This window comes from Cricetulus griseus, chromosome 5 (assembly GCF_003668045.3).
Source record: "Cricetulus griseus strain 17A/GY chromosome 5, alternate assembly CriGri-PICRH-1.0, whole genome shotgun sequence".
NCBI lineage: Eukaryota > Metazoa > Chordata > Mammalia > Rodentia > Cricetidae > Cricetulus > Cricetulus griseus.
The window spans coordinates 50271714-50295034 of NC_048598.1; the positions used below are offsets into that span (position 1 = coordinate 50271714).

Genomic DNA, 23321 nt, shown 5'->3' on the forward strand with positions numbered 1-23321 from the left:
TTACTTCATGGTTCCCATTCCCTCTCCAGTACCCAAGGCACTCAATGGAGGACCTGGAATTATAAACCACCCTTTGCTTCCTTATTAAAGAAACTCTAAGCTTGATGCCTCATCAGGCTTGATTTTTATTACTGTAATCAAATATAACTGTGACATTCTAAATTGATTCCTCAATCGAATACGTTAGACTTCTGCTACAGAACAAAACGGGGGGTGAGCTACATTCACAGTGGTACATAGGTCCTGTCCTCAGGAATTACTTTCAACTTGCTGCTTAAAAATAAATAAATAGATAGATAGATAGATAAATAAATAAATCCTCAGCATTTTAGAGAGCAAATATTTTAATGCACAGAAAGTATAGAGTAGGGTAGATAAAGATCTGAAAGGCTAAAATTGCCAGGGGGAGGGGGAGAAGAACATAAGAAGTGTACCTGTTTCTCTAACTTGTAGAGAGCAGGGATCTTACACCAGAATCTGAAGTCTCAGTGAGCGTGGTTCAACCTGGTGGGGAGAGGCTCACTTCCCATTGCCTCTGAGGCTTCCTTCCCCTAACTCAACTCCATTACAATACTACCTTTATACCAAGCAGCAGACTTACTTTGTTACCATAAAGCCATCCCTAAGTGGAGAACTGCCCTCCAACATACAGTACTGCTGGATATTTCTATTCTATTTCCCTCAACAGGACAATGGGAAGGTATGTCAGTGATAACATACAACTATCTTTTTATGTTCTCAGTAACCTGTTTTTAATGGAATGTTTGTTTCTTTAAATATTTGAAAGCTATAGTCTCAAAAGATAAAACTAGAGCTCTCAAGACAGCTCAGCAGGTAAAGGCACCTGTTGAAGCCTGATGACCTAGTTCAATCACTGGGACCCAGACGGTGGGAGGAGAGGGCTAAATCTCATAAATTGTCATCTAATCTGCACAAATTCATTCATTCATATTCTCTCTTCCCCAACCTCTCTACCCTCTGTCTGTCTGTCTTCCTCTCCCTCACTCCCTGTCTCCTCCTCTCCCCACCATTAATTGTAATTTTAATGTAAAAATTAAAAAATAAAATTGAAAATGTTAGCTGTTTTCTAGTGAATGTAAGCAGAGGTAGCTGGAGAAGAGGAGAGTAACTCTGGAGGAGACTTCCAAGTGGCAGACAGACTTCTGAGCCAGAATGCAGTAAGCAGCCATGAGCCTGCCATCAGGAACAAAGGTGGGAGATTCTTTACAAGGCCAGAGAACTTGGATGGTCTGTCCTGAAGCACACTGCAAGACCAAGTTTATGTAAAGTCTTTTGATAGACTTATATGAAAAACCCTTTCAACATAATTCACAGGATTGACCTTTTAAAACATTTGAATTTGCTAGTCTTGGTTTGAAATTAGAAAATTTACAATAGGGGGCTTGGGAGATGGCCAAGCTGGCAAACCCCTTGCCACACAAACATGAAGACCTGAGTTGAGATCCTCAGCACCTATGTAAAAATCTGGACATAGGGGCACAGCCCTGTAATCCTAGGACCTGAGAGGTGAGGCAGGGGGATTTCAGGGAAGACAGGTAAGCTCCAGCTGCAGCCTTTCCCACAGAACAAGGTGAGAATAATAGAGGAGGACACCCACTGCTGACCTCCAGGCTCCTCAGGCACTCACATGTGTGCAGACACATGTGTGCATACACAAACATAAGGAAAATTTACATATGAAAATTGCCCTTCACTTGAAATTCCTATGTTTGAGAAAGTAAATATTATAATGGTTTGAAAACTCTATGGAAAAATTGTGCTCATCTGAAATACATACAAGAATACCTGAAGGAAATCTTCCTAGTGATTTTCCTTTGATTTGACGGTTCATAACGGATTGATTTTAATGATCTAAGGTATTTTCCTTTTCCCACAGCTGTCAAATGGCATGGAAGCATATCCATCATTTCCACTTATCCATGAAAGCTCCAACAGAAAGTATTACCTTGGATAACTCTTGAGAAACACAAGGTATTTCCAGTACAGCTCCAATTAACAATGAATGTAACAACCGTCATTACTCTTTACAGTATCTTCAAGTCTAATAACATGCCTACTGCATTAAATTAAAACCAGGAAATCAGCACCCAGGACACTAATGATTTCCAACAAAGTTACAGAAAGGAAGTCTAAAATTCAATGATCTGTTTACTAAAGTAACAGTAAAGGGAACATTTTTCCTGTTATCATTGTTCCCCACTAGTAGAAGCCACCCCTCTACACCTCCTCCCATTTCAGACAGCCAAGCACAAGAGCTAGCCCTAACTGACCATCCCAGTGGCAGACATTCTTTTCTCCTTTTCCTCATCAGCCCAGGCACTAAGAAAGGAATATTGGAATAGATACATGGAGAGGAAAAGGACAGGATGCCCTGGTTTCTTACTCTCTCATAATTTTTCTCCAGAGACACAGTGAGAACAAAACAATATTTGTACGATGAAGAAGTTATAGAGGTATTCACAAACACTTACACTCTCCGGAATCGTCGGGAGTCCAGTTATGTCAGGGGCAATGAAACAGGAGTGCTAGGCAGCAACAATAAAGCACAGAGGGACAGAAGAATTAAACGTTCATATTCCATATAATTTGCGATAAAAAAAATCAGAAAATACACTGACAGATGAATGTCACTGACTAACAATCTGAACTTGAACGTGACAGAATCTCAGATGAAATGGTAAACTGAAATAATTCATACCAGAGGCAATGGCCAAAAAAGAGAGAGAGACTCTGAAATTGGACAGAAGCAGAATAAGATTCTGCACTAGTATTAAGACCAAAAAAGAGTATGTGACCAAAAGGTTACACGTATTTAATTATGCCTATGAACATGTATTCTCAAAATATACTTAGGCAGACTGAAAAAATAAAAGCATGCTAATTGAAGAGTCTGTAAAACCTACTAAGTCCTGGGGTCCTATTATAAACTATAATAAATGTTTTGTAGCAAGTGTATTACTTAGAAAACAACAATAAAAGATAATCTTTAAAAGATTAAAACTTGCCAGGTGATGGTGGCACATGCCTTTATCCTAGCACTTGCCTGGCAGAGGCAGGCGGATCTCTGTGAGTTCGAGACCAGCCTGGTGGTCTACAAGAGCTAGTTCCAGGACAGCCTCCAAAGCCACAGAGAAACCCTGTCTCAAATCCCCCCCTAAAAAAAAAAAAAACGATTAAAACTTAAAAATGTATTTGCTGCCAGGCAATGGTGGTATATGCCTTTAATCCCAGCACTCTGGAGGCAGAAGCAGGTGGATCTCTGTGAGTTTGAGACCAGCCTGTCTACAAAACAAGTTCTAGAATAGCCAGGGCTATGCAGAGAAATCCTGTCTTGGAAAAAAAAAATGTGTCTGTTATCCAAAAAACTATGACCTTATTCATACACCAATAGATAAATATCAACTTCCAGAATAAAGCAATGTCATCAGATATCTACATGAAAAGGATACTAAGTCTCTATCCCAGTGTCCCAAAAATAGTCCCCAATTTTATTCACCCAAATCAAAGTGCAATCATCAAATTATTCTATTTTCTGTTCATATTATGCTCCTAAATCATTTGATGTCTTAATTATATAGGAATATATTTAATATTGTCTTATATCTAAAGATTGGGACAGAAACTTTCAGCAGTATTTAAACAGAGCTGAACAAGTAAGAGGCTGTTTTACAGTCATAATGCATAATTTTCCAGGGTGGAAGAACAGTTTAAGTCACAAGATGATCCTGTGACCAAAAAAAAAAAAAAAAAAAAAAAAGTGACAGGAATGTCATGTACTGAATCTACTTCAGCATATTATTGAAAAGAGGAAATGCAAGTTTATGTCTATTAAACACCCCTTTATTTGGACGTGCTTTTCACATTATTGTATCTCATAAAAATCAGGAAAAAAGGAATTATAAACAGAAAACATTCTAAATGATTATTTTTAAATAGTCCATTTTCCAAAGAACCAGAGTGAACAAATCAGAAAGGCACAGTGATTGTGGAATAGTGATTTCAGAAGTCAGGGTCCTGTTGTTCACTCACCGGCATCAGTGAGGGCTGATCTTTCAGAACTTGCTCACTGGCAATAAATAGCTCTTGGTTCTTACAAGAGAAAAATGAGGATTTTACTTTCAAAGGGGAAGCTTACACAAAACCTTTCTTGTGTACTGAGACAAACCCATGTTGCTAGACAATGCCCTGAAAGTACCAGAGTGACACTCATGATGCATTCTAAACTCTGACCTGCTAATCTATTCTGCAAATGTCCTGAACAAAGTTTTGCACTGTGAGTACAAAGGCAGTGGATATTTAATGATTTTTTAAATGTATAGTTTTAAAAAAACTCAGATATATTACATATTAACTTTTTATATAATCTGTAATATTCCAGTGGTAATAATCACTTCCAAGTCTCCCAATAAAGACTTCCAAGATCATCAGCTTTAATCTGTAAGATAAAATTAGTCTCGAAGGGTAGTTCAAGACAAGTGCTCTAGTTTCCACACTGCCAATCAGTAATGGGCAGGCCTGTGTACATAGTAATCTGCTATAAAGTGAAATAAATTATTATTGAACTTCATATAAAAGCCACAAATGAATTTTATTAGTATATTAGATAACTATAGCTTGAAAACAGGTACCCAAGATTTGAAAGCTATTATAGACTATTAATTCAAAAGCCCACCTGATCAACAGGTACATAGAAAGGGGTTTAACATCACCAAGCATTAGAGAAATGCAAATAAAACTATAATAAGCTACTTCACTCCAGCTTGACAAATATTATCAAGCAGATGAAAAGTAGAAAGCACCGAGGAAACTGTAAGGAGACCACTGCTGGTGAAAATGGAAATACGGGAAACAATATGGAGGCTTCTCTGAAAGCTAAAAATAAAATTGTGCTATTGATGCAGAAACACCACTCTTGAGTGTGCACTCAAAGGAAGGGATAAGAGTGAACCTACTGGGTGGTGGTGGTGCATGCCTTTATTCCCAGCACTTGGGAGGCAGAGGCAAATGGGTCTCTTGTGAGTTGGAGACCAGCCTGGTCTACAATAGCCAGAAAATGAAGCAGCCTTGCTTTCCACCAATACATAGACATTCTAATGATAATTTTATTCATACATATAAACAAATATAGCTATCAGAAGTAAAATTTTGTCATTTGTGATAATATGATTAAATTGAAGAATGTTACCTAAATAAAACAAGACAAATAACCACATGATTTCACTCATATGTGCAGTAAAAAAAAAAAAAAAAAAAGCTTGACCTCATAGAATCAGAGAGATAACACAGCATTCCCCATCAACAAACAGAATTATTCTAGTAAAAAGAAAATAAGGGCTTGGAACACAGATCAGTAGTGAACCGCAAAGCTCTCAGTACCATACCAAAACCCCAAAAAGACCAAATAAATAACAGACTTGAATGGAATACATTTTATAAAGATTTATCTAAATTTATATGATGTGTGTTTGTGTATATGCACACATGTGTGAGGGTGCCTGTGGAGTCCAAAGCAGGCATCAGATGCCCTTGTACCAGAATTACAGGCAGCTGCAATTGATGCTGGGAAGAAAATTGGTCCTCTCCAAGAAAATCGCGGACAAGAACCTGATGAGCCATCTCTCCAGCTCCAGAGTACATTTTACTACTTTGTAATATGTTACAACAGCTGCTCCCATTACTTAAATAAGTACGTATATTTTAATTGAGCACATAACTCTTTGACTAAGTATCTGGATTGCTTTATAGACAGTTTAAAAGAATGATGTCTTCTTCTCATAAAATCCAGGGCTCCTTTGATGTCCTTCACTTCTACCTCTCTAAACATTCCAACTAACTGTGATGGTCTCTGCATTATTTGGAATCTAATGACCTGTGAATCTTGACTTTCTCTACCTGATCTTTTCTCTAGTTCTCATGATTCCCTTTTCTTTTCATAATAGTCTGCCTGGGGAAGCAGATCTGAGCTTTTCCTTTATGCTTCCAGGAAACTGTGTAGATAGCAACAGCTATGCCTGCTGAAGACTTTCAAATTTGATCTTAAAATTCCAAGCTCTCCTAGGTTTTCCTTTCCATAGTCTCCAGTGAAAAAATGATTCTATCCACTGTAATAGTTTGCAGCAAACAAAAACACAAAAAAGGCAGAAAGATTTCAGGAAAGAACAAACAAACATGGTCAACCATGTGGTGAGAACTTCAGAACAAGGAAAAAGGCAGGTCCTAAAGCCAGTCAGACTACAAGAGGTTTTAGAGTGAAAAGAAAGTACTGTGTTCACTTAAAATGCTGACTAGAACAGTAAGACTAGAGTGGGGTAAAATAGTGAGACAGAAAGGAAAACAAAAAGATAAGTGGATGACCCTGAAATCCTAAGCCAAAGTTTGAAAATTGTCTACATAAAATAGGGAGTTACAGTCTGGTATGGTGGCTATGTAGGAGGCTAACAAGAAGGGTTGTAACTTGGATGCCAGCCAGAGCTACACAGTAAGGCTCACAGCCAGCATGCACTGCTCTGTCTCAAAAAAAAAAAAAAAAAAAAAATTTAAAGGTTGTTGGCTACTTTAGCAATGTTAGGAAGAGATCCATCTCCTGGAGTGGTTTTCCTTAGTGAAAACCTAACACTATTATTCTGCAAAAAGAACTTAGCAATAAAATGATTCCCAATGACATATTGCTATAACCACATGAGGGAAAGAGTCTTCTTGCAATAAATGGGAATTAACATGGAGACCTACAACTGCACAATTTGCAAAGAATGACAGACTTTGGAACACTCAGCCCTAAATGGAATGTATTTATCAAAGTCCTCCTGTCAGTGCTCAAGGATCTATGCAGAAGAGGAAGCAGAAAGACTCTACAGTAAGAGGTGACGGATGACTCCAAGTAAACGGTGTCTTCCAGACTCAACATGACTGATGTACATATGAATTCACAGCATGCTCAAGGCCTGTACAGGTTCAAGCCAGATAAGAGCCACCACTAAGAAAGGGAAATGGACTCAAGATCACACTGCTAACCAAGAAGCTATTTACAATTGATAGCTACTGGGAAAGAGAAAATTAGTTTTCTCCAATAGAGTGTCATTGGGTATATGTCAACCACACTTTAGGGCAATCTTCATGCCCAGGTGTAGCTGGCCAACATAAAATGGACTTCATGGCTTTCTGTTGCCTGCGTTTTGTTTTAGGGCGGGGGGTGGGGGGGAGTTGTTGTTGTTGTTATTGTTATACTTATGTTATTTGTTGCTTGATTGGCTGATTGCTTCAGTTCAGAAACTGGTTAGGATAGAAAGGTGGGGAAGGACCTGGGAGGAGTTGGGAGAAGGAAAAATGTGATCAAATACACTGTATGAAAAAAATGTTAAATAAAAAGAAGATGTTGATGGCAGAGGTGTTTCTCCATGGTGGAGTGGTTACCTAGAATACCTAATGACTAAGGGCCCAATAAAATGTTTTTAATTGCAACCAAAGTAAGGAGTCACAATTGTTTTTAACAGAGAACTAATAAGAGCTTAAGAAAGTTTACTCTGACAGTCTTTATAAGACAGAACTAAAGGACAAAATCATTTAAGTAGAACTGCTAAAAGCCTGAATCCGAACACTGACAGTGCTGACTTCAGAAATGGAATAATATAAGAGCAGGCTATCCATAGCATAACAGATATGACGAGCTCTCTCCAAAGAAAGAGTATGAGCATAACGATTTCATGGTCACTCCAGACTGCAAAAGGCCTCACATGAATGAAGATTTCAAGTTGAATTTCCTCAAAGATTTTCTTGTCCTATTAATTTTTTCTTTTTTGATAAAAAAACCCAACATATTCACCAGAAACAATGATAGTATTAATAAATAAATCTATTTTTTTCAAAAAACTAGCAAAAGATATGAATGAAACTTCCACAGTTATCTACAACTTTGGATATTTATATGCCCCCACAATACAAATACTGGTATGTCAACCTCAGTAGATGTAAGTGGGAAAGTTAACTGACTCTCAGCAGAAAATTGGCATCATAAGAGTATAGTTTACATGAATACTGATCACATTCCAGGGTTTCATAACTAACCTGGAAGCACGCCTCATTTCAGGAAAGGTTCTCTCTCTCTCTCTCTCTCTCTCTCTCTCTCTCTCTCTCTCTCTCTCTCTGTGTGTGTGTGTGTGTGTGTGTGTGTGTGTGTACATGTGGGTATATGATTTTATTATTCGGTGTCGATTTCATTTTGAAAACCAATGTTCCTTACAACCAAATATTCCCACAGATTTGGTTACTGTCAGTCTGTAAGAGCTTTTAATTTCTTCAATTTAACAGCTATAACAATATGAAATACAAATTATATGAATCACAGCATGTCACAAGTCTTGATATTAGCACTAAGCAAGGTTAACACAGTCACTGGAATTTTCTAGAAATGGCATTTTGGCAAATAACTCCTGGAACAGGCATGTGTTCTCAAGTGAGAAAGAATGGTCTCCAAAGAGAAGGTAAAAGTCCTTACCACACTCAAGTTGACAGGCATATTTGCCTTTGGTACTGGCTGGTTATAGAGTGATTTGAGAGTTTCATTCAAATCATCTTCCTGAAACAAAGCAAAGATCGTTTCATAATTAAAATATATAGGAAGCAAATAATTAAAAGTATCCTTGTACATCAGTAATGGGAATGTAAAATGGCTAAGCCATAGCAGAAAATAGCATGTATGATCTTTCCCCAAATAATGAAACAGAATTATTATCCAGTACTTACACCTCCAGGTATATGGGAAAACAAACAAACAAAAAAACATCTGAATGTAACTACCAGAATAGGTTGTTTGGTTTGAACGAGGAGCTTCATATATGCCTGGAAAGCTCTCTTCCACTAATTAAAAATGGGTCTGGTGAGAGAGGCAACTAGACAAGCATCTATGTTGATATCTTACAATACACACAAGGTAGACACAACTTAAATGTCTACTAACAGATGAGTGAGTAAATAGCTTGCAGTGTATTCATGCTGTAGAATATCAACCAGCTTTAAAAAGGTCGAGAATTCTGTCGGATGGCACAGCACTGGAACCTTGAACGGACTATAACAGGAGAAATAAGCAGGGACAAACATTGTGGCATCCACCTGTGTTGAGAAGGCAAATATAGCCAGGCGATGGTGGCATACACCTTTTTTAATCCCAGCACTAGGGAGGCAGAAGCAGGCGGATCTCTGTGAGTTTGAGACCAGCCTGGTCTACAAGAGCTAGTTCCAGGACAGCCTCCAAAGCCACAGAGAAACCCTGTCTCAAAAAAAAAAAAAAAAAAAAAAAAAACAAAAAAAAAAAAAAAAAAAAAAAACAAGGGTGGGTGCTAGGGGAGAAAGGAAATGGCAAAATACTGTTTATTGAGAACAGTTTGGGTTTGTCCAAGTATGTTGCACTGGAGGTTAAAACCAATGTGACTGTGATAAATATCATAAAATTATAACCTTTGGAATGACACAACTGCCCCTTCTATGCTATGTATATTTTAACACAATAAAACAATAGAGAAAGAAGTCAGCTTACCAGTTCCTTTGCCAAGTAATCTGCCAGAGTGTTGAGAAGCTTATAGTATACTTCAAACCATGGCAAGTAACTGGAAGAGAATTTATGGGTATGTAAAACACCTAAAGTTTAGAACCAATAAATAAACAGGGAAATGAAAACTGAATTGGTAGTCTTTAAAACACATTGATCCTGGAGAACAGAAAACAACTAAGCCATGTTTTCTTTACCAATTCCAGAAAATGTATTACTATTATTATAGCAATATTAGTTATATTCACTTCCATTTTATGTCAGCAGCAGCTGCAAAATGACTAAACCCTGTGTCAAAGCAACCACTGTATGAGAGTATAAAGGAGCTAACTATAAAACTAGGTACAACTGCAGTCATATGTCACTTTATTGAAGAGAAGGGAGACCTTAAGAAATGTGTCCTTCATGTGAGTTCTTCATCCCAAAGCGCATCTACATAAATTAAGATGGTGGCAGTATCATAGGACCACCACTGTATAGTGGTCTATCTCTCATTTACACAGTATATGGCAATACTTGAATCTCTTTAGAAATAGTACCCTTTTGACACATAATGCAACAGAACTAGGTATACAATTAATTCTTCAGAAACTATGTAACCATCATTACAGATAAAGTCCATTCTAAGAATATACACATAAAATAAATTAATTTTCAATAACAAAACCAATTATGATTTAAAATCAAGTTTGCTATGTAAAACTACTCTTTATGTATTTATGTACTATTTACTTTTATTATTTATTTACTTATTTTCAAGCAGAGTCTTACTAGTTAGTAGACATTTATTTTCTAATTCAGTTTACTTCTTTCTCTTTCAATACAAATGAACAGCCCAGGGTCAATGAGATAGCTCAGTGCTTAGATAAAGTGCTTTCCAGGTAATCGTGGTGGTCTGGGTTCAATTCCTGGAACCCACGTAAAGAAGGAACAGAAATGACTCCCCAGAAAGTTGCCCTCTGATGTACACATACATACCATGACATGTACATACCCACACTTCCATACATGATTTATATACAGTAATACTATTTTAAATAGCTTAAGCATGAGCTATATGAAGACAAATGTAAGTTTATAATGAACAAATGAAAATGCATGACAAAAACAGACCACACTACAGAGGAAAACTTTAAAGTGCCTTTATTCTCTCAGGAGACAAATAGAAGAGGGTGCTAGTAAACTAAACTTTTAAAAGGTACCATTGGAAAACAAGAAAGAGAGAAGGCAAGGTAGCCTAAGGGGACCTGAGTTCAATCCCTGGAATCACAGAGTGTTGGCTGAAGAACTGACTCTACAAAGTTAATATGTAACCTCCACACATACTCCATAGCCCCTGAGCCACCCCACCCCCATACTCCATAGCCTGTGAGCCACCCACCCCCACAGCAACAATCATGTGACCTCCACACATACTCCATAGCCTGTCAGCCACCCCCACCACTTCCACAGCGATAATAAAATTTGGGGGTGGGGTGAGAGTTTTCAGAAATTCTAAAAGATGAGGGGGGAAAAACACCTCAAAACATGGAAAGATAGAGAACATCATAAGAAAATCCCCTGGAAACTAGAATAAAAAGACAAATGGGCAACTAATAGAGGGAAGACACCACAACACCAGTCTCTATCAGGCCACTGAATAACAGTGGCTCCCAAAGAAAGAAAAGGGAGCATTGCTTAAAGTATTCCCAGAATGACCACTCTGCTTCAGAGCTGAGTTTTCTGACTCAGAATGTGATGACACAGGAAATGAGGAAGCCACACTTCAGTTCCCGTGACATTCAAGAATAGGAATAGAGAAAATAAAATCGGTATTTCCAAGAAGACAAAGAGGTAAGACTCAAGACCAACTACAAATGTCACCAACTCCTCAGTAGAGACCCTGCAAGTGAGATGATGAAGACTTCCAAGCAGAGGTAAGGAGGCCATTGATGGAGAGTAGAGGAACACCATGCCCGGCCATTCCAGGGTTCACAAATTCATCTCCTTGGCTTCAGTGAAATAAGGGAAACCAAGAAAGAATGCAAGGTCATCGGAAACACAATAGAGACCACAATGAACAGAGAAGTCCAAGACCAGAGTTATCCTAAGGCTTAGGATACAGTACGACAAGGGAGGAAAAGCTGGACAGGTTCTGGGAGCCTAGGAAACTCTGCTTAGATTATGTGACACCTCTGAAACTTTGCATTTAGGGACATGAAAATCAAAAATATTAATTAAATTACTTAAGGGCTCAAGCCCTCGTTTTCAGATAGCAATTCAACCATGCCTTATTTTTAAAAAAAGAAAAGATAGTTCTTGAGATTACAACTTTTAAACTAACAACTCAAAACAAAATGTGTTATCCCACCACAGTTTCTATACTCACTGTTAGTCTGAAATCATTTGTTCAGTAGGTCACACCTGACAGACAAGCAGGTATGCTAACTACAGGTCGTCACTATTCCCTCCCCTCCCCCAGCATATAGCCGACTGACTACCTGCTGTGACCTCCCCTCCTTCTCTGCCCCCACTGCCATAGAGCACACAGATGTTAGCCTCCAGCCTCCCGTCCACCCACTCATCCCTTTATCCCAGCCCCCAGCTCCAGCAGGCAAACCCTGGAGAACACATACCAAGCTGGCCAGGGAAGCCTTTCAGCTAACTGCAGCTCTTACCTTTCCCTCCGCTCCTCTAACTCCAGTCCCCAAGTCTCATCCCTAGCTCTTCAGAAGACTGCCTGCAGCACCCTCTCTTCCTTCTCCACCCCATCTCCAGCAGATCACACAGATCTCCTCCAGCCTTCCTCACCATTCATCCACTGTCACAGCCCCCATCTATCTCCAGCAGGCATTAAGGGGAACACACCAGCCAAGCCTTCCAGAGAAGCAAGAAGGCCAGCTGAGCAGGTAGGCGAGCTTCAGATCTTCAGTTTCTCTCCTCCAAGTTCAATCTCCCAGTCCCATCCCCAACTCTGTAGCAAGCACCTGCTGTGGCCTCTCCCCACTCTCTACCCTGATTCCCAGGGGAGGAACACCCTGCTCACTCCCTCCTGTATACTCCCTCAGCAACCCGCCCCCCATCTTTTAGTGCATACCAGTTCCTAAATAACTCCCAATACCCAGAAACTCCAAACCATCAGTGGCCACACCTAGCATGGTCCTAGAATAATTCCCTACCAAGCAACACACAGCCACCATACCTTCCTAAAAACTAGATAGGGCAACAGGAAACCAAGGAAAAAAACACCCACACAACAAAGGCAGGACCTGACATAAATACTTAGAATTGCAATCACCCCAGACTCAGATGCCTAGAGAGCAGCATAAAAACAAACCAGTAACAACCAGAACAATGTCGCCACTAAAGGCCAGCAATCCTTCCAAAGCAGGTCCTGAGAAATGAGACATAGTTGAAGAACAAGACAAAGACCTTTAAAAAAAGCTTTGATGAATATGATAAAGGTCCTTAAAGAGAAAATGAATAAGGCCCTTAAAAAGAAAAAAATATGAAAACGCAAACAAGCAGTGGAAGGAAATATAAAGAAATGATAAAGACCTGAAAGTGGAAATAGAATCAATGAAAAAGAAAAAAAATGGAGGGAACTCTAGAAATGAAAAATTTAGGAACTTGACCAGAAACTCATAAGGAAGCCTTGCCAACAGAATGTAAGAGATGGAAGAGAGAATCTTGGGCTTTGAAGACAAGATAGGAGAAATGGAAAGCTTTGTCAAAGAAAATACTAAATCCAAAAACATACAGTCACAAAACATTCAGGAAACGTGGGTCACAATGAAAAGATCAAATCTACAAATAATAGGAATACTGGAAGGGGAAGAAACCCGGGTCAAAGACACACACACACACACACACACACACACACACACACACACACACACACACACACACACAAAATCAATAAAATCATAGAAAAAAATTTCCCTAACCAAAAGAAGGAGATGCCTATCAAGGTACAAGAAGCATACAGAGCACCAAATAGACAGGACCAGAAAAGAAATTCCCCTCAGCATAAAATTGAAACACCAAACATACAAAACAAAACAAACACAGTCTGGGGATCTAGGGGGACTACTGAAAGTTGCAAGGGATAGCCTTTCTCTTTCTCTTCTGGTCCCAGGCTCTTCGGGAGCCACAGGGTATCTTTCAGATATGGCCAAGTCCAAGAACCATACCACATACAACCAATCCTGAAAATAGCATCAAAAAAACCCTGGTCACAAAGATACTATTATCTTGGCGAGGGGGGGGAGGGGGTGTTGAAACATGATCAAAAGAATGATCCATGGTGAACAATGCCTTGGGGAAGGGAGGGGCTTTTACCTCAGATGCTTGCCTCTTGTGACAAACATTTACATTCAATTTATAAGAAATGATTATTCTTGTTGGATGTCAGACCATAGCTATAGAACCCAATCTGATCAGTGTACCCAGAATCTGGAAATGGCCTTCTGCCTTGCTTTCTTGCTTTCCCAGATGTAATCTGCAGTACGTGCTAGGCAAGTGTGGTTAAGTTGGTCTGTCCTGAGAAAAAGTTCTGGGAAATGGCTGCTCTGTTCATGCTTATTAAGTGCTTACTGGTGTTTATATACATGCTTTTCTGATCATGTTTTTCTGAACTCAAACAACCTTCCTTAGATCATTGCTTTCTTTGTTTCATTCATGCATACATGTAACTGAAGTAAGGGTGTCTGCAGCATTGGCCTGTAGTCCGCCCCATTCTTTCAGGTCCTCAGATCCTGGATCAAGCAGACAAAATGGGCTCAGGTCAGCTGAAAAGCTGACAGGGTTCCAAGTTCCTGAGGATCATGCACTTTGCCGAGAAGTACAACAAGAAAAGCCTAAAGAAGATGCAGGCAAACAATACAAAGGCAATAAGTGTTTATGCAGAGGCCCTTGTGAAGCCTAAGGTGGTTAAGTCCAAGATGCCAAAGGAACCCAACCACAAACTCAGCCTCCTTGCTTTCATCGATCATCCCAAGCTTGGAAATCAGTTTCTAAGCTACATGCCCAAGGGTTGTAGACGCAAAACCCAAAGTCCAAAGTTCAAACCAAGACAGAGGCCTTGGTTCCAGCTCAGGCCCAGGCTACAGCTCCAGCTCAGGTTCCCAAAGTTGTCTGGGACCTTTGTGAAGGCCCCACAGAAAAGGTTTCTATGTGCCAATGTGAAGATGGAATGGTGTGACACACCTGCACACTATTTGCAGATGGTCAGTACTCTGTGCTGTTTTTACAAGTAAACTTTTGAGGCAAGATCTACTTTAAAAAAAAAAAAAAAAAGTTGCAAGGGAAAAGGACCAAGCAAAATATAAAGACCTATTAGAATAAGACCTGACTTCTCAACTGAGACTCTGAAAGTCAGAAGGGCATGGACAGATGCTCTATACTCTAAGAGACCACAGAGGCCAAATCAGACTACTATAGTCAGTATATGTCCAATCACAATACATGGAGAAATAAAGGCATTCCAAGACAGAACCAAATTAGAAGCAGTATCTATCTATAAATCCAGCCCTACAGAAGGAGCTAGAAATAAAACTTCAGTCTAAAGAAGATAACCAAACCCAAGAAAACAGGAATAATCTCAGTATAGAAAATCAAAAGAGGGTGGGGACACATCACACAAATAACTGGAATCAACAAACACTGCTCTTTAATAACTCTTAACATCAATGACTTCAATCCCCCAACCCCAAAAAAGAAACAGACTAACAGGAGAGATACAAAAACAGGATTCATCTTCCTGTTACATCCAACAAACACACCTTAACATTAAGGACAGACATCACCTCAGGGTAAAAAGATATTCTAAACAAATGGACCTAAGAAGTAAACAGATAATGGATATTTTACTATCTGCCAAAACAGACTTCAAAGTAAAACTAACCAGAAAAAATAGGAAGGACACTACTTAGTAATCAAGGGGAAAATCTACCAACATGACACATGGATTCTTAACATCTATGCCCCAAAGACAAAGGCAACAAAGTTTGTAAAAGAAACACTACTACAGTTTAAATCACATATTTAGCATCACACACTGATAATCAGAGAATTCAATAGCCTATTCTCACCAATAAACCGGACATCCAGACAAAAAGTGAGCAGCAAATACGGAGCTAATTTTCATTATAAACCAAATGACCCATCAAGTATTTGTGGGACATTTCACCCAAAAAACAAAAGATGATATTGTTGTTATTTTATAAAAGTGATCGAAGTCACGGGACCATAAATGTTATTTTGTAAAAGTTTAAAAATATAAGAAAGGCATAAGAGATGAGACATGAGAACGAGAGATGCATTAATCATAGAGTTTAATTCAGGTGGGAGAGACTAGAGAGAGAGAGGGGGGGGAGTAAGAGGATTAAATAAGAGAGTGAAAGAGCAATGAGAGAGAGGACAAAAGAGTAAGTGGGCGGGAGTCTGTCTTTTCAAAGGGTCCTTTACATCTACGTGCAGACTTAGTTCCCATGGAACCCTGGGCTGACCAGGGTACTGCCTGATTGGATTCTGCCAGGTAACAGGGCCAGGCCAGCATAATGCCTGAACCTTTCAGATACCTTCTCAGCACCTCTTGGAACTTTCTCCAAAATATACATGCTCAGAAAAAAGCAAATTTCAACAGATACATGAAAAGTGAAATAACATGCTGCATCCTATCTGACCACCACAGATTAAAAGTGAATACAACAGAAATCTTGGAAATTCATGGAAAATGAACTCACTACTGAATGAAAAATGGGTCAAGAAAAAGCATTAAGAAAGACATTCTAGAATCGAGTGAGAATGAAGACACAACATATCCAGACATTTGGGACCCGATGAATGCAGTTCTGACAGGCAAGGTCATAGCAGTAAATGCCTACACAATAATATAGCAGCACACCTGCAAGCTCCAGAGCAAAAAAAGAAGAAATCACATCCAGAGGGAGTCGACAGCAAAAAACAAACCCAGGGTTGAAATTAATAAAATAGAAACAAAAACGACAACAACAAAAACAAAGAGTCAATGAAACAGTTGGCTCTTTGAGAAAAATCAATAAGACTGACAAACTCATTGCCAAATTAATTAGAAGGCAGAAAAAGAATATTCAAATTAACAAAGTTACAGATGAAAAAGGGGATATAACAACAGAACACTGAGGAAATTCAGAGATTCATAAGAACATACTTTAAAAACCTGTACTTCATCAAATAGGAAATCTAAAAGAAATAGATAAGTTTCTTGATACATAACACCTACAAAAGTTAAATCAAGATCAGATAAGCAATTTAAGATGACCTATATAACCCATATTAAAATAGAAGCAGTATTAAATGTCTCCCAATCAAAAAGAGCCCAGACTTTCAAAACAGGGTTAATACTAATAATCCTCAATTACTCACACCAAACATAAACAGAACATTGCCCAGTTTGCTTTACAAGGCCACAATTACCATGATACCTAAAACACATGAAGGCCCCATGAAGAAAAAGAATTACAAACAAATTTCACGTATGAACATAAATGCAAAAGTACTCAATAAAATACTTGCAAACCAAATCCAAGAATACATCAAAAAGATCATCCATGATCAACTGGCCTCATCCCAGAAATGTAAGGATGGTTCAACATAAGTAAATTAATTATGTAACCCATTACAAAAACAAACCAAAAGACAAAAGCCACATGATCATCTCATTAGATGCTGAAATGTCTTTGACAAAATCCAGCACACTTTCTGTGGTGATATTTTGTTTATGATCTAATAAATAAAGCTTGCCCGAAGATCAGAGTTCAAAGCTAGCAACACTACTTAGCCATAGAGGCCAGGCAGTGGTCTTTAATCCCAGAACTCAGGAGAAGGGGCAAACAGATCTCTGTTAGTTCAAGGCCACCCTGTGCTACACGAAATTGATCCAGTCTGAAAGAGAAACAGAGCTCACACAAAGGTGTTCCCAGCACTTGGAGTGACTCGCCTTTAGTCCCAGCATGAAGGAGGTGGAGACAGGAAGGGATATGGCTGGGTGGAGACAGGAGAATATAAGGCAGGAGGAGACAGGAGCTCATGGCAGGCTGAGGTGGCAGTCTGAGGCAGCAGTCTGAAGCAGGCAGTCTGAGGATGCAGTCTGAGGACAGGATCCCACCTTTGGTCTGAGCATTAGCAGAGGTAAGAACTCTTTAGTGGATGGCCATTTTGCTTCTCTGATCTTCCAGCTTTAACCCCAATACCTGAGTCTGAGTTTTTTATTACTAAGACCAAAGAGAATTCGTGCTTACACCTTTCCCCATCACAATTCTACCACAATTCTTCATATATCTTGAAAGGACAATTTTCAACTTTATATGGAAACACATGCAAAAGGATAGCTAAAGCAATCTCAAATAACAAAAGAACTGCAGAAGGCATTGCCATCCCCTTCCTATTTCAAGTTCTATAGAGCAGCATGGTACTGGCACAAAAATAGACAGGTTAGCTGAGCGTTGGTGGTGCACGCCTTTAATCCCAGCACTCAGGAGGCAGAGGCAGGTGGATCTCTGTGAGTTCCAGCCTGGTCTACAAGAGCTAGTCCCAGGAAAGCCTCCAAAGGCACAGAGAAACTCGGTCTCAAAAAAAATAAAATAAAATAAAATAAAAATAGACAGGTTGATTAATGGAGTCAAATTGAAGACCCAGGTATAAACCCACACACCTATGCACTCCTGTTTCTTTGTTTTTTTTTTTTTTTAAATAAAAATGCCAGAAATACACGCTGGAAAAAAGACAGCATCGTGAACAAATGGTGCTAGTCAAAGTAAATGGCTGCAACTAGATCCATATTTACCACTCTGCCCAAAACTCAATGACAAATGAGTTTTCTCTTTTTAAAATACATTTTTGAAATAGTAAGACACAATGAGATTTCCACAAGATCATTCCCTGACACATCAGCCTGTACTATAGTTGGCACAAAGAACCAAGTGCGAACACGTGCAGGTTCTCAGTGACGAGATGCTCATTGCAATAAATCATTCACACTTTTAAATAAACATAGCACTCATATCTAAGTGGAATTAGTCTGGAAACATCAGGCATCCTACTAGGAACATGATAAAGCAAAGGCATTTCTACTGCAAATCCGCAACCATGTAGAGGAGAGGTCGCAGACTGGCTATCTGCAGCTGCAGCCAGCTAACCCAGGGCTCTGTTTTCTAAGCCAGCAGTTTTATGGCTGTGTTTAATATAATAAGCTGTCAGTTTCTAAATCTCAGATAAAACATTTGAAAAATCTCAATTTCTTGTTCCTCTAGAAATTATAAGAACTGGACTCTACCCACACAATATTCCTCTAACAAAAGCCTGGGGCTGAGAGGTCCTCCTTCATGCCATGTGCTGTTCAGGGCACTGTACTTTCCTCAGTTTCCTGTAATGAGGCACCTAACCTATTTCTCCTTTGGGTCTCCTGCCTGACTGATCCCTGCAGCAAACTAAATCCACAACCCATAACAGGAAGCAAGTGCTCAACAGAGGATGCTACCTCTGATTTCATTTTCTGATGGGCCACAAAGAGTGAAATAACTCCAGTGTTTTAGCAAGATTTGATTTCACTTTTGTAGCAAAATTCGTGGCAAGTTAAATAGCAACTCTTTTTAAATAGCAACATTTTGTCTAAAACTTTTTACTTGAATATAACACTCACATAAAATAAATATTATAAATCATATATGCCTTCAAGGGTAAGAAATACTCTCATGGGTTTTAATTGGGAGGAATTGTTTGTTTTTCTAGTTTCTTGGGTAATTTCTAAGCAATACATGTTCAAAGTAATCTTAACTAACATATAAACTCTTAAAATGATTACCAGTAACTTAAATTTCGCCTTTTTTTTTGTACTTACAAATGTACTTCAAATTTGTTGTTTTGCTTTTTTTTATATAAGAATGTCAGGAGTTAAAACAGTCAACCAAATGTGGAAAATGAATCTGCTTTCTCATTTGAATGTTTTAAAAGTGAAAATGTAACCGCATCAACAAACTGTGTGACTGTTATAAATTTGTAAATATATAAACATGAAACAAATGACTCTTCTAAAAGCCAGGAGGCTACAGTTTAATTGTAAGATTATGTCCTAAATATCCAGTGAAGACAAGAGGCAAAAGACAGATGCATATACAAAATCATAAGCGCATCTGGTGGTGTCAGAAATTTCCCCCACACTGGGACTTCCACTATAGTGCTAGTAAAAATTTTACATCCCAAAGTCAAAGGTTAAATAAAGGAGAGGAAATGCTTTTTGTCAAATAGTCAATTGCCACTACCAGCCTGAGTGATCAGCAGGAACCTAACACATAGTAATCAAATAAAAGTAAGGAAAACACTTTTCCTTAGGTTTGAAAACCTCTCATGTCTAGAGGCTGTTTGTCCACTAGAAAATTGACACAAAATGTTCAAAATTGAAACATTCTGCTTTGAAGAGGTTTTTCCAAAGGAAGAGTGTGAAGCCTTCAAGTTTGGTGTGAGTTACAGGTAGCAAAGGGGGCTACAAAAGCCTTCAACATAAATCTGCCTTCCTCATTAGAGTATTTCATTTTGAACCCTTGGCGACATTTTTATAGTTGTAAAGTTACGTTAATGAAATTAGAGGTGGAAGAGTATTTCTTGAATCTTTGCTAGCATATGAAAGCAATTCTAAACATAATAAGACTTAAGTTAGTGATCTCTGAGGACAGCTTTGAAATCTTGCTAAACCAGGACAGACACTTCAGAGAAAGAACTCAGACACCACAAGCCTCAAATTAAATGTCATTTTAGTATTACAATGTACTAAAATTTAATTTTTCTTCTAAAAATTAAATAAGAAAAACAGCAATTAAAAACATGTTAACTAACAAATGCTATGGTAACATAATTCTAGGAGAAAAGCATTGCATTGCCAGCTTATCAGAAAAGTAAGAATAAAAGCAACTGTCAGATTATCCATGTACGGTATTTCTGCACACTTGGACAGGAGAAGATTATAGTCACCAGAGCACTTATGAACTGTTTTAAAAATATCCGTGCATTTTTTAAATCATAAATACTGACAACAGTTAATCCTTTATCTTGATAAACTGTACGAAAATACACAAATAGACCTTTGGTCATAAGGCCCCAAGACTGAAACTTTTTTGTTTGTTTGTTCATTTGTGTTTGTTTTTGTTTTTCAAGACAGGGCACTTCTTGCCCACCTCATCAGTCCATGGTGGGCAGTGCCATCCCTAGGCTTGTGGTCCAGGGTTCTATAAGAGAGCAGGCTGAACAAGCCATAGGAAGCAAGCAAGTAAGCAGCTCCTCTCCATGGCCTCCTACCTCCAATATCCTGTCCTGTTTGAGTTCCTGCCCTGACTTTCTTCAGTGATAACAGCAATGCTGAAGTGTGAGTCAAATAAACCCTTTCTCCCCAAATTTGCTTTTTGTTCATGGTGTTTCAGCACAGCCATAGAAACCCGAACTAAGCCAATAAATATCTAAGTTTTTCTCTCATGTGTGGATAGTGGATTTAAAACTTAGGCACACTTCATTTGAACAAGCCATAGAAATTAGAAAAACAGTGTGGGAGAAAGAGATAGGAGATACAGTGATATAGAGGGAAAGAGGAATGATGGAACAGAACTGGTTAAATGCCTCGGGGGAATAGGAGTGCAGAGCAGGGGGGGGGGGGGGCATGAGGAGGGATAACTAACACTAACATTAAAGTGCCCCTGACTTTGAAGGACAAAGACGGATACACCCCATCAAGCCTGGAACACTTTTCTAATCCCAGAGGAAACAAATTTAGCTTAAAAGCTTCCTCAGGATGTCTCACGAAGTACTACTACTCATTCTATTTGTTACCCACAAGAATCAGTATCAAACAACCAAAAAGAGACTAACTACAAAAGAACATTTTAAGTAAAAAAACCCCAATAACCAATGATACTCATTATAAAAGGCTATCTTATTAACATATGTTTTTACTTTTAATTTATTATATTCACATAATATAATCATTTTTTCAAATAAAACTATTTCTAACTCAGGAATCCAAAAAAACATTCAGCTGTACTCCCAAATGCACAAGTTTGAGTCAACATAATAACTTCTATAAATTAATGACAACTGGCTGACAGACATATATATATATATATATATATATATATATATATATATATATGAAGTATATTTCATGTTTTACATAAATTTTTGAAATAATGGTGGCTTTCCCTATTTTAAAAACTACAAGAAACTTATATAAACTAGTGTAACTATACATCAATTATTGTGGCTTACTAAGAGGTTCAATATATTCAAAATATTTTTAAGATAAAACAGGAAACAGTTCAAACTCTTTAATTATAAATAGTATCAGGAAATCAACTTGCAGGATGCAGATTCAAATCTAAACAATGATGTCTATAACTTATTCTCTAATGGGTCATTAAAAATACTAGGGAAAACTTCGAGAAAGAGAAGGGATGAGGAGAGAGAGATAATGTTATTGGAGAATCTGAGTGATATATGTACAGCAGTTCGCTTACTCCTGGAACTCTTCCATAAATTTTGATTTTTAATGAAATTTTTCAAAAATTCCTAGAAAAAATTAAAAAGTGCCTATTGTCTTGGTTTTTCATAGGGAAAAAAATCTACTTGTTAGAGTACACAAAAATATGTTCCCCTTTAAACTTAGTTTTGAAACTAGGATAAAAGAGTCTCACTCTACTAAAGCCCTAAACCTCCAACTCCACACCACTATCTAAAAAATCTTCTCCAGCTAAAAATTTCAACACATGAACAAGATATGGCATTGTCTGTCTTCAATCCCAATATGCAGGAGGCAGAAGCAGGCTCATCACTGAGTTTGAAGCCAGCATATTCTACATAATGAGCTCCAGGCCATACAGGGCTGGGAAAAAAAAAATCAACCTATACTTTGAAACATAAGGTTCTTTTTGGCAAAGCATAAGTTTTAAATATAATTATCACAAAGAATAAAAAAAATGGTCCCTCAATAAAAGCACATTTATTCTAAAAAATAGTTATCCATTTTGATTCAAATAAAGAAAAAGTTATCCAGCTCCAACATTTGTTTGGAGTGTTTTTATTAAATCCCAGATCTCACTATAAAGCAGAGACTGGCCTCAAATTTGCAATCATCTTGCTTCCATTTCCAAGTACTGCTATTGTAGGCATGTGCTACCATGCCTGCCTCTCAGTAACTGACTAATATATCTTAATAGAAAATGAACAGAGAAGCCATAAATTTTATACCAAGGTGCACTAGTCTGAATGAGGTATCCCCCATAGTTCAGGCATTTGAATACTTACTTAATACCCAGTTGGTACCTATCTTAGTAGTTTTAGGAGGTGTGGCCTTGCTGGAGAAAGCATTTCACTAACCCACCAGCTTTGACAGTTAAAAATGTTGGCACCATTTTGAGTTGGGTCTCTGATTTCCTAGTTATGGTTTGGAAAGTGAGCTCTCAGCTGTTGCTGCCATCATGCCTGCTGCCTGCTGCCTACTGCCATGCTTCCTGCTATGATGATGATAATGATGATGATGATGATGGACTCTTATAAGGCTCTTCAAAACCATAAGCCCAAAATAAACACTTCCCTCCATAAGTTGCCTTGGTCATGGTGTTTAACCACCACAATAGAAAAGTAACTAATACACAAGGTTTTCTTCATATGCTAATCTGAAAATTGAATATTATTATTCTATAATCATTTTATTGAGCCTAGAATTGCCAGTATTTGTTATATAATGATAGTAAAGAAT

The 23321-nt window shown here is 38.2% G+C and overlaps 1 protein-coding gene across 5 annotated transcripts in view; it reads right to left on the minus strand.

The window, feature by feature from the left end:
- The window catches only part of Dennd1b (DENN domain containing 1B), a 226575-nt gene that overhangs the window by 132303 nt on the left and 70951 nt on the right, over positions 1-23321 (minus strand). For all 5 annotated transcript variants that reach the window (XM_035444915.1, XM_035444914.1, XM_035444911.1 and 2 more), the window contains 3 exons: positions 9551-9620; positions 8513-8593; positions 2493-2546 (listed from right to left, as the gene is read on the minus strand). In XM_035444915.1, coding sequence (XP_035300806.1) covers positions 2493-2546; positions 8513-8593; positions 9551-9620 — 205 coding nt within the window. The remainder of the gene's footprint in view (positions 1-2492; positions 2547-8512; positions 8594-9550; positions 9621-23321) is intronic.